Genomic DNA, 12982 nt, shown 5'->3' with positions numbered 1-12982 from the left:
ATCCCCTGAGACCTCCACAAATAAAACGACCTTCATCTCTGGGACAAGAACTGCAGTGAAGAAAGTAGCGGTTTATCCAAATAGCTGAATATATTCTCCAGGAAATGACACTCAGATGGAAATGATTGATTGACTGACTGTCACTTCGTAAGTTCGTGTCATCAGCAAAGCTGATACACTAACACACCATTCTGTTGGACTCTTTTTACTTGAATTTGCCTGTCTTGTTGGATACTTCAGCTTTGCATATTCACGCAACAGTTATTCGAAGTACGAATTGAAGCCAACGCGTTGAACGGATGAGACGAACCATCATACAGGACGCTGTGTTTACTGAATCCCCGATAACACTTGGCGTTTATCTAGAACTATTCTGGAGTCTCCTAGAGGATGTTCTGTCGAAGAACATTACTTTGTCAGTGAACGGTGATCCCTTTACAACTTTCTGAAGATGCCATAAATTAAGGCTGATTTTCCGGCTGACTTGTTACCGACTAGCGCCTATAGATGCATCCATTTCATGCGGTTGCATTGCCACTCGAACAACGAACGGTGAGAAACCATAGTCCATGACAGAATTTGTATTATGACGCCACAGGATATTAAAAAGCAACGACTGTCAAAAGCTATCGGAAGTAAAGAAACAGGCGCAAATCAAATCAATCTCGGCATTCGGGGATATGTTNTTTGAAACTTCTCCTAGCGCTGTCCTCCTGAGATATAACTAGCCAACCTTGTAACAACCATACATGATTTTGTCCTTCTTAAGGAGCCATTCTACTAGGGGAGCCGTCAAAAAGTGGTCTTCTGAAAAAAATGAACAAGCGATATGCCGATAGACCTCATTTGAGGGATGATATGTAATGATAGATAGCCCTCATTAGAACCAAAACACTTGATTAAGTAGCACCCTATGATTTTCCGTTTGCTTCATGCTGATATGAGGAAATCTGGTAACATTGGAAGCCAACCTATGCTGAATAGCCAAGAATCACTGTGGAGCTGTTTCATCCTTTCTGAGAAGCATTAGAAGCGGGGATCTCACAAGACTCAGAGTGCTTCAAACCGACGACCCTCTGGCCGATGGCTGAACACTGAACTTTTTGGTCATGAGCAGGTGATCGGCAATGTGATTAGGTCTCTCTCGGACAGGACAGAGCGTCATTCATTCTCCAGTGACTGAAAACACATCACGTGGCATCGTATTAAACACATGATGTGTAACGTAAGCACCTATTTCCCATTTTGTTATCTGTCTTACAGATGCAATTCAAGAAGTCTCCACTATACAGTAGGGGATGGGTCACGTCGAAGCCTAGATTAGCGGAGGTTGATCTTCGAGATCATATTTCCAAGCCAGATTGCTGAATTACCAATAGAGTACTACCAGTAGGTTGCCCTCCCTTAGAGACAACTTCTGACAGAGTGCTTCCCCTGATATTTGTGCACGATATCTTCAGCTAAGAGGCAGATTGTTCTGCTCACCAAGTAAATGGCACCGATCGAACAGCAGGATCTTGATACAGTGCCCCCAAGCCTCCGGCTACTTAATCGGAGCATGTCTTTTACCAAAAAGAGGAGTAACAGCACTCCTTGAGCATTCATGGCATTGATTTGCATATCCCGCCGTTTGAACAATAATCCCTACTCAAATCTTGCCACCACAACCCCTTATAATACAAATTTAAAATTCCAGTCTCCATATTGCCCTGGATTTTAAAAGTTTGGTTTCAAAAGATGGAATGTGCCAACACATTTTCCAATCTGTTCGGCTTCTTCCATAATCGGAGCTTCATTTCAAATGACTCAGATTTCGTCATATCGGACAAAAGTTTTTTGTCCGACGTTCTCCTGACGTTAATGATGCAGTTCAAACTTTGTGTCTGATAAAGGTCTTCTGGAAGGTTATCCTAAAGTTCTGGTTCGGAGCCGAACCGTGTGCTGTCTGAGATCTCAGTATACATGATCGGCCGCCTCTTCAACCATAACTATTAATCTTTATTCCACTGAGCTCCAAAGGGTTCCAGAATGTAATTTCTTTTGCCGATCAAAAGCCACTCGCAGTCTGGATTCCTATGAAAGTGGATTGCTCCAAAGAATCGCCCAATTCGCAAGTTCCACTTAACAGATATGTAGACTTTACGTTACGAATATACATGTAACGCGATATCTCGGATATCGTAACAAGTGAAACGTGAGGCGGCCTGGTGCAGCACATCCAGTTGCTCGAAAACATCACAGACGAGAGATTCAGCTTGGTTCTCGCAAAAAACAAATTAGTTTGCAAGTGAGTGTATCTCGCTAATTTTGTGCTATTTGGTTTCAAGTAGAACACAAGGTGGACGGAAACTTGCACCTACCTGATAAGCCCCAAGAAGGGCGAAACCGGTCGTGGGATGTCGACGACTTTTGAGCAACCTTACGAGTAGTGCAGTACGAATAGACTTTACGTTGTTCTCCTTCTTTTGTAAATCAAATAAACTTCCGTCGGTAGCCTGATGATACCTGCCAAAACATTATTCCTTCACAAAAGAACAGAATTACATAGGAACATATTTAGTCTATTGTAGTCTGTGTAGGAGCGCTATCCTAAAGAATGCTGTCATCAAAATACGTAGAAATTGCAAGCAGACAGCTGAATCAACCGTTCCTACTGCCATGACTTCGGTAAAGACGAACGAAAATCGCCTGCTCACTGCGCTTGTTTTCAGGCTAACCAAAAGTAGTCATCTGACCACTCTGTTCTGTGGCTTTGTATCTGACGTTTGCCACGCGATAAAACTTTGGTCCGATCCAAGCCGAGAATAGCCATACGGCTGTTTCAATGTTGTTGGAAATCACCAGCGGTTTAAACCTTACAAATCCCAATGGATGTTGAAACTCGCAACGGGTGGCTGTTTGACAAACTAAATAACCTACATTTAAACGTTTCCTTTCAGTAACGGTGTTTATAATTCATTCTGACAGACTCCATGAGTGATCTTTTTCCACATAATAGTCTCAAGCAACTTGGGAATTGTTCCTTGCCCTTCCACCTGAGAATTCATCATCCGATAAGCCAGTCAGTCAACACGTGCCTTCTGATGTGGGTTTCTTGATTGATGGACGACTGGTGCCAATCCTGTTTAAATGCGAGTGAAACACAATGCTGATCGGCCACTCGTGGCCAGGCGGTTACGTCAAAACTGTTAACTGAGGGTTCATGGTTCCAAGAGCTCACTGGGTTTTGTGAGATGCGTAATGCTGATAATTCTCAATAAAGATGAAACCGCTTTTCAGCGTAGGTTGGCTTCACTTTGAAAAAATTCCATGACCAACTCTCCTAACACAACAAACAAGTCGTTCTGTTTCAGTTCTTAGTGCAATGCATTGTAAAACTTCTCTAGGAAATTCATTAATTTCACAGGTTTTGACGCAAAGTACCCGGTTGAAGTACTGTAAATGAACGAACTAGAAGGAAGGCAGATAAAGATCAGAACGCTTTACAGACCAAATGTAGGAATTTCGAAACGAAATCTGTGCATAAAGCGTATAAAATATGCGAAACGCACGCAGAGTTTAAGAGATAAAAGTTATGCGTAGCTAATGATTTCAGCTCTCAGGCGAACCAATCAGGAAGAAGTGCTCAAGGACACTGGGTCCGTGACCCTCGTTCACACGATGTGCGTAACCACACTGATAAAGGAAACTACTCACAAGGTTGCTGAAAACTCTTCGACGAAGAAAGCAACCTGATTTGCAGTAGGCATTGGAAACACATGAGACATGTAAAATCAGAAGACAGAGAAGCCAGCTTGATTTTCCTATTCGCTGACAGGCCGGTCAGATTTTCACTTCTCACTTCTCTGGACTACAATAAAGGCCGATGCGGTCTTTGATCTAAAGTATAACGGATCGACGGACCCTGGTGCGCAACAAGTACGGAACCAGATGTGAAATTAGCTGAAAACAGCACAAAAAACTATATCATCAAACTATCATAGGCAGGAAATTCAGCTTGGATTCAAATGAGTCTCTCCCTTTAACATCATTGTGAGATACAAATGAGTGTGGTTCGCCAACTGCGTGCATTCTGAGGTTTAATTAGATTAACGACAACCCAGAGCTATCGTATGTGCTCCGGTTGGCGGCTATCGAAATGTTTCCATCACGAAAGTACTAGCTTTGTTTGAATCAGCTCCGGTGTGTGAAGACTGACGCAAACACAACAATGTCTGATTTTATTGAAAGTTTACTGGTAAAAAAGGCACCCTGTCTGTCAGAAATCACGCCACTGCTCCAGCAACATGGGAAACTGTTACCTGTTTATGTAACTACCCGCTGGGTTAACAGATAGTAGAATTTCTTTCCAAATCGATGTATACACTTTAAAGATATACCGAATGCCATTTTTCTGTAAAGGTTCGGATTCGGGAGCATATCGGTCCAATCGTGAATGTCGTTGCTGATAGTCGTACTGGAAGTGTAGTAAAACAAATTTCTAAGTCCAAGAAGTCCAAATTCTTTGAATTAAATTCTCTAACTTCGTTTCTTATCCCAGCACAAGGCTTAAAGGCAAATCGTCCTACGGATGCAAATATGGATTTTTTGCTTTCATGACATACTTTTAATCTGGTTGCGACAATACTATGGTGGATATTTTCTGGCTTAATTCTCTCTGAACTCGTCAACAACAATACCGCAGCCTATGCTTATCAAAACTTTGACTCTATTGCCCAATGACAACAAAAATTACCATTGCTCTGCATAAGAATACACGAAAATTGAGACCGCATCGTGTTGTTAGTGATTCTCAGCTTGAAGAAATGTGGAATGAAATGTAGAAAGCTAAAAGTTCGAAGTACCGTGACCGTTGATGGACTCTAGACAGATATTCTACCGGGTGAGCTACAGAGGACTGAGCCGACTCTCTGAAATCCTTGAATGCCTGAAAACTGCAACCGATTTGTCACACTTCTGTTTACTGGATTAACAGTTTATATTGAACTCCTTGTTTGACTTCCACAAACTGCGCAACTATTCTTTAGTTTGTTGCACTAGTGAAGTTATCCACGTCTACTTACTACTAACATGACTAAAAACGTACCATCCTGTTTGAAGCCTACGAGTAAGTTTAACCTTGCCCCACTCAACGGCTTCACGAAAAAAAGTAAAAACATACGAATCATTTGGCAAAACTTCTGCGTGTCTGAAGGCGAAGAACTTTTTAGCCATTTAATTGAGTCAGCAAACTTCACCCTTGTAATCGCAGGTCCGGTAGCTAAGGTTGAGTTGGTTCGGTCACCCATCACTTTCACCATTGTAACCTTCATGGTAAGGAAAAATTCATTGGATTGGTGTGTTATTGTTATATCTGCTGGTTTGCCAATCTGTGGTATCTGCTGCTGACCCGCTCTAGTGCCTAGTGACGGAAAAAATACTCACAGAACAGAACACAACAGATATATTCCGAACAAGTGAGTGAGTGCGTGCGAGTGCTAGAGCAAAAGGTACAACGGCCCGCGCTATTTAAAGGGGACTTTCTGACATTGATCCAGGCTGTCTGATAGGCGTTAGTCAACACCCATCAACATCGATCGTGCCTCTATGCAATGCCTGACCGCCGATCACATTCGGTCGTGCTTCTGTGGCGTGCATGCACACCCATCGGCTTTTGCTGAATTGACTGAATGAATGACTGGCCTGGATGCTTACTGGCTTTCCTAATGAGATTTCGGTCTCAGTAGGTTCCGGGCGTTCTGAGGTTACTCTCCGGAATCTGGCCTTACTGATATCTATGAATGTGTACAGATTTTCATGTTACTAGTGTTGCGCCACCGTAGCTAAGCATCGGTGCTCCCGACGGTGATGATGAGGATTAGGATGACACTTGTGCCACCACGACGTTTCCCGAAGACATAAAGCCCTAAAGCAGTTTTTTCATTCTGTCACATCAATCCTTCTGTTAGTACAAAATTGAAAGTGTAAATCATTTGTAGCCCTATGTGCAAGTTATTGGGAGATCGGGATTCACTTTCCGTCATAAGATACACGACTCACTAACCAAGATCTCAAGAAGGGAGTCACTTTTCAGTTTGACCCTGAAACAGCCAGAGCTGACAAACTATTCACATGCGCTGACATATTCAGGTTTGGTAAAAAGTGATTGACGCAGGCTGGATTCGCCCGAAGTAAAATACATAAAAATGTGCGAAAACTCTCACTTGCACAAGAATTTAGTTTTGATAGATGATCGTTGAGATTGACGGAAACCAGGGGGTGTGTGCTTACCCGACGAGCTCCAATAGGAGCGACACCGAGGAATTTTCAGCAACCCTGTGGATGCTGTATCACATCTGAACAAGGACCTATTGCGACATTATAATATCGTACCCACTGAAATGCAACGCGGCCTGGCGCAGCATGTTCAGTTGAAGCGGACCGTTACAAACGAGGGATACAGCTGCATTCGCTTGAGTCTGTTGTTAAAGCCAAATTTGTGCACGAATACAACATTTAGTAAAATCTGTCCAAGTTAGGTTCTATTAGAACACAAGGGTGATGGAAACTCGTGAATTGTCTACATGATGAGCCCGAATCAGAAGGCGAAACTGATGGTGGGCTGTCGGGGAGTTTTCAGTAACGTCATGAGTAGCGTGTTACGCCCATAACTCTGCAACTTCACTTTTCGATAAAGCAGAAAACTTAATGGGACACATTGAGTGTGTACGAACTAGTAGGTCCTATTACAGAGGACACGATACTATTGAATAGCAATTATAGACTCAGTATTCCTGGATGCCTACGTGTTATTTTACTTCCGGAAAATAAGTTTTCTGGTCTCTGGCAGAAGAACAACAAAAGCACACACTTCCCACCTCAAATAAATGAAAATAACAAAATAGTCTTTATAGACGATAAAGTGGAATAGGCCAGTGTGCACATTAACAGGACCGCTCCTGTTATGTTTCTCCTCTCAGATGACTTCGAATCCAGAAAACCGATTCGATTCACTCCCATGGGTAGCAGTCATGAAGTGGGGAACCAAGTGACAGCAGACTTCTGAGTGTTGTGTACAACGATTCGGTCTCACTAAGACAGAATTCAGGACAAGAATTGTCGCAAAGCAGATCGTCCAAATGCACGCTGTAACTAAAAGTATGAGGTCACCTCAGGAGTTCGTAGCTGCTATCCAACGTGTTTCCGTGAAAGGATTAGCGCAGTGTACCTGATAGTTTATTTCAACAACTTTGATTTAGTCTGGTCCCTGAGCAGCTTTGAAGAAAGGCCCAGAAGAGCTTCCAATGTTGTGCTTGTAGAGGCTCCACAGATAACATATTATCTGGACTTGAATTACACCTGGAATACCTGCCCAGCGACCTGCTTTGGAAGGAGAAAGCAATCAACCGCCATATGATCAACCTTCAAAAGCGTGTTTAGGCTTTTACAGTATCTTAGATCCATTGGTTACCATTTTGACAGATAATCACACTGATGATCAGTCACTCCTCACCAAACGTTTAAGTGTTCAGACTGGCCAGATGGTAGTGTGTTCAAAACTCTCTGAGTTTCGCGACGCTCGCACTGCTGATGATTCCAAACAAGGATTCTCAGCATAGATTGGAGTCACTGACAGGACAAAATCTCTACTGATAATCAGCATTCGCATATTTCTTCCACTACTGGCTACAAAATGTAACGTCATCTAATGCGCAGTCTGTGGGTACAAACAGCGAGGAAGGCAATAAATTCTTCTCGCCGTCTCCAGTCGCGGCCATACAACCTGCAAGACCTTTCAACAAGACAAAGAACGATTATGGTTAGAAGGAAATTTATTGGATGTGTAGAACAGATCCGTGATCCGTGCCATGACAACCATAAGGTCTGAGTCATCACCTTTTTACGGGCATGCTACTGGTTGAAGAGTTTTAATGCGGCCTCGGAACGTGTCAGCAGCCGGGAGTTCAGGTCCCACAGCAAGACGTGAAGATACTTCATGGGGTCAATGCGAGGTCTGGTATCAGAGAGGGGTCTCGCTGTTGACGACTATGGGTTTCTGTATGACTGGCTCGAGTAATCTGGTTGAGACACTAACTGCATCAGCCGTTTCGGGGGTCTTTCTAGAGGTTAGTGGTCGATCTTAGCTCTCAAAGTATGTCGCTCCAACTGCTTGTCAAATGATAGACCAGAGAGCATGCAAAAAAGCTCCTAAGGAGCTGAACCCTGATCGGTTCAGTGCGATTCATAACAAGAGCATACTGAGGTTTAAAAAGCACAAAAGAAGATCATACCTATTGTTTCTAGTGTGAGCAGTTTCGACGACTTTCATCGAAGATTTTGCCTGTAAGTAAAGCCAATCTATGCTGAAAGTCAGAGTAGTACTGTACAGCTATCGCAGTAGGGACCTCATGAAACTCTAGGAAGTTTCTAACCCGAGACCTCCATGCTGGTAGTTTGAACACTCTGTTACTGAAGTCTACTTCTCAGGGTAAGTCGGCTTCATTTACAGGAAGAAATATCCATTGAAAAGGTAAGGTCGTGTTAGATTAGTTTCTAGATTGTGCTAGTTGGTCTAATTAGTTAGTATCCCTAACATGCCTTAACATCAATTCGCATCAGTTGAGCCTAAATGGGCCTATAGGGCAAAACATATATTAGTGATTCGTGCGGCAATACTGAGAATTTCGAGAGAGAACTTTGTTCACCTATTGCATCATCGCAATCAACAGTACCTGACGATGTCATCTTGTTGGGGGACGAAACGTTTGTAGCACAGTTGGCAAGCAAGACGAGGAAAAAGCAACCATACAACACACCCGAGTTACTGGCAATGTTGTGGAATCTAGGTAGTTGGGGTACGCTGCTTGGTTGCTCGTCTGTTCACCGCCGAGCTTAGCAGTTGTACTGCAAATGTTTCATCACCAATCGAGCTCAAATCGTCACTACTGACGATATCAACTCGCGTGGTGATGAAACGTTTGCAATCCAACTGCGAAGCTCGGCGAAAAGAGCAACAAACAAACACTCGAGTTGTATTTGTCAATTGTCAGGAACTATATATCTGAATAGTTGCCTTGGGCTCAAAGCCCCACTAACTTGAATGGTGTCAAGGCTCTGTGAAGCGAGTCCGCAGGAACTGTATGTTTGCTTTCGCGCGAGCACTATCCGATCAATACTATGAGCGATTTCCAGATGTCGACAGAAAATCTGTATAAAGCTGTATAAGCAGCCCCTGTAGTATCCCTCCAAACATGAAATTGGGGACACAGTTAGATTCCATAGACCAGCAGCCAAATAATATTTGATTAACGGCGCATACAGAAGGAAAACTTCGTTGACTTTGTTTGTTTCTGTTGGGCAAGGACTGGTGCAGTTGACATGAGATTTATAACCAATTCTGTGCAAAAAAATCTTTCAGTGATGAAACATTTACTGTGTTTTTTAGTGCTCCAGTAGTAAGATCATGAAGTTGATTATCAGAAGGTAACAAGCACTAACAAATGTCTGTTTTAGCAGAATGATGATGAATACAACAGTTAAGTGCACCTTGATAAATATAGGTACAATACGAAAAGTGGAATAAGCCAAAAGGTTACTTATCGTTTGAGGCAACCGTTGAGAGTTCCTGAGTGAAGGCCTGGACGCGCAGTGTAGCTGCTACACGTGTTCCGTAGTTATCCGTGGAGTCTTGTGGAGCTCAGTTAACTTCCTGTCCTATGCGCGTGCGTGCGTGCTTGTTGGGCCGAGTTGTGTGCTTATTTATTGTGTGCAGTGTGAACAGAGCGGTGTCCCTTCGTGTTTGATACTTGCACTAATATGAATACAACTTGATCTTATGTGTTGAAATTCATAAGCCTGGCGCGTTACGCAAGTGGTAGCCGCGTAAACAAGAAGGATGAGAATTTGTAGTGTACAAGTTGTCGGCTAAAGTTGCAAGTGGGACAGACATTGTCACGTGGTTTGAGTGTTTGTGACGCGTGATCTAGTTAGTGAGCGGTACATGTTCCTACTGTAAGTTGAGCAGTTGAGTGTAAAATGGGCCCCCCTAGTCGCACAATGCTCCTAGCTGCAAAACCTTTGTGAATGAAATGTTGTTGCATTTTATTGCGTATATGCTCAAACCAAAAATCATTATAATCTACGTTTATATTTTCGCACATTACCGAATTTCACTGTCCAGTGAGGCATTCCATTGGCGGTAAATTTTGGTGGAATACTTTCATGGCAGCACTGGGAACCCGGGATGCCTATATGGGGCTCAAATGTTTCAACAGGTGTTCAGAACTCAATTTTCCGTCTGTTTTAATTCATCAGGGACACGTCATAGATTTTGAAAATTCACTTCCATCTCGCGAATACTGAGCTCCTGTAAAATGCCAGTATTTTCTTTAACACATTACGATAATAAATCGCGATACGCGCTTCTGGAAGGCTTGCGTGGTCTTCACATTCAGAAATTACTATTTACTTTACAATCAACTCTGAATTGAAACTTCTAATTGTGACTTGATTTGGTTTTGTTTGAATCACCTGATCGATAGGTTTACATATGAACGAAAGATCGGCTTATAATGAATACATTCAGATGGCACTGGCCATTTGGTATGGGCATAGTTTGCATAGAGGAAGTTGGCCCAGGTAATGGGATTCAGTATTTTAGAAAGCACTCAGCAATTCATGGGTTATCTTTAAAAGAACTGTGTTCTCTACATGATCAGAACAATGGGCGCCCACTACAAACCCGTTTGGTCTTGCATCCTGGCCAACATAGTTAGGTTGTATTGCCGATATGCCTTTGGTCAGTCGGGTTAACGCACGTACAGGGCCTTCCAGGAGCACTTCTGCTCTAGTATGACGAGATTTCCGTAATTCCTTACAGTACAACCCATATCTAACTGCATAGCAGTGGTTGATGGTCCTTGTTTAGGCTGATGGCAGTTAGGAAGCAGACGGGCTGGAATAAATAGAAGCAGAAACTCAAGTCCGCCATCCTTGAAAACGGCAACACGCGATTTCCCACAATCTCGTTTCAAAAATCCATGGGTTCATCAAACAATTGATGTTCGTTGCACTGTCTTCAGTTGGCTCGATATTTCTTGCACCGCAATCAGTGCAACAGCGCTAATGATTGATTCGTACATTATCCCTCTGTCAAACATGGTATTTAAGCGGTCTGATGACCTTTGTAAGCCACAGTACTTGACACCATGGGACGTCTTACAGTTGTCGCAGTTGCTTGCCTGCTCATTGGGTTGGCAGTCAGTGCGCCCATCAGGTACGCGGATAGATACGGTTACGCGAAGAAGTATGAAGATCACTACGACCGTTACGACAACAAATACGATCGTTACGGCGACAAGTATGAAGACGAGTACGATGATACTTACGCCGGTTATGATGGAAAGTACGCTGACAAGTACGATAAGTATGACAAATACGGCTACTACGACCGCTATGATGAAAAACATGGTGACAAATATGGCAAATGGGACGGAAAACTCGATAAGTACGATGCCTATGACCGGTACGGTAAACTGCGACGAGAGGCCCATGGTAAATACCGCAAATACGGTGACAAGTACGATGATGCCTATGGTTACAATGCCCACAAATACGGTCGATCGGACAAATATGATAAATACGACGAATATGACAAATACGACAAATATGGCCCCAACTACGGTCGCTATGGGGACAAGCACGATGACGATTATGGCAAGTACGACAAACATGAAAAGTACGATAAATACGGAAAGTACGACAAATATGATCGATACGACAAGTACGACCGCCGCGAGGATAAATACGGCGACAAGTACGAAAAATACGACCGGTACGACAAGTACGACGATGACAAATATGATTACAACTACGAAAAGTATGGCAAATATGATAGATACGACAAAGATGACGACAAATACGAAAAGTACAACAAATACGATGCACATGACAAATACGATCACCACGATGACAAATATGACGGCTACTACAAAAAGTACGATAAATACGATCGCTACGACGAGTATGACCGCCACGAGGATAAGTACGACGACAAGTATGAAAAATATGACAGATACGGCCGGTACGACAAGTACGATCGCCACGATGACAAATATGGGGACAACTACGAAAAGTATGGAAAATACGATGAATACGACGATAAGTACGGAAAATTCGACAAGGTCGGTCGACACGACAAGTACGATTACCACGAGGATAAATACGATGACGAATATGAGGACAGATATGGAAAGTATGACAAATACGATCGATACGACAAGTATGACCGCCGCGAGGATGACAAGTATGAAAAGTACGACAGATATGATCGATACGACAAGTATGACCACCACGATGACAAATACGAAGACGATCACAAAAAGTATGATAAATACGATCGACATGACAAGTACGACTACCACGGGGACAAATACGATGATGAATACGATGACAAATATGGAAAGTATGACAAATACGATCGATACGACAAGTACGAACGCCGCGATGGTAAATACGATGTCAGACATGAGGACAAATACGGAAGGTATGACAAATACGGAAAGTATGACAAGTACGACCATCATGAGGATAAATACGACGACAAATACGGCAGATACGCTGCTTATGATGGCAAATATGATTATGACAAACATGACAACTACTACGGTCGCTATGAGGGTAAATATGACGAATATGACAATAAATATGATGCCTACGACCGATATGGCAAACTGCGACGCGAGTCATTCAGATCTTTTGGCCGATACTAGAAGAATCAAATTTGTAGAGAGCGATAATATGTGCATTATATTTGACTGTATTCCTTTGATTCTTTCTTATTATGAACTACAAAAAAACGAGTCTGTTTTGCTCTAGCGTTGGGAACATTTGGGAGTGTTCGAACATACCGTGAACGGAAGAGTTAAGGTTCGATTATGAAACCTCTTACGGTGAATGACCTTGGAGAGGATATTGCTATCTGCTTTCCTCACTGGAGATTAAA

The 12982-nt window shown here is 42.8% G+C and overlaps 1 protein-coding gene across 1 annotated transcript; it reads left to right on the top strand.

Moving 5' to 3' along the window:
- Positions 1 to 11186: 11186 nt before the first annotated feature.
- T265_00841 (hypothetical protein) lies at positions 11187 to 12749 on the top strand (the record flags this gene model as incomplete). The annotated part of the gene is made up of 1 exon (XM_009164736.1): positions 11187 to 12749. A coding segment is annotated over one exon (1563 nt), but the record flags the coding sequence as incomplete, so codon positions are not given.
- Positions 12750 to 12982: the final 233 nt, after the last annotated feature.

The sequence above is a fragment of the Opisthorchis viverrini genome (assembly GCF_000715545.1).
Source record: "Opisthorchis viverrini unplaced genomic scaffold opera_v5_9, whole genome shotgun sequence".
NCBI lineage: Eukaryota > Metazoa > Platyhelminthes > Trematoda > Opisthorchiida > Opisthorchiidae > Opisthorchis > Opisthorchis viverrini.
The sequence above is the reverse complement of the archived record's forward strand: the minus strand, read 5'-3'. Positions and strand labels throughout refer to the sequence as shown.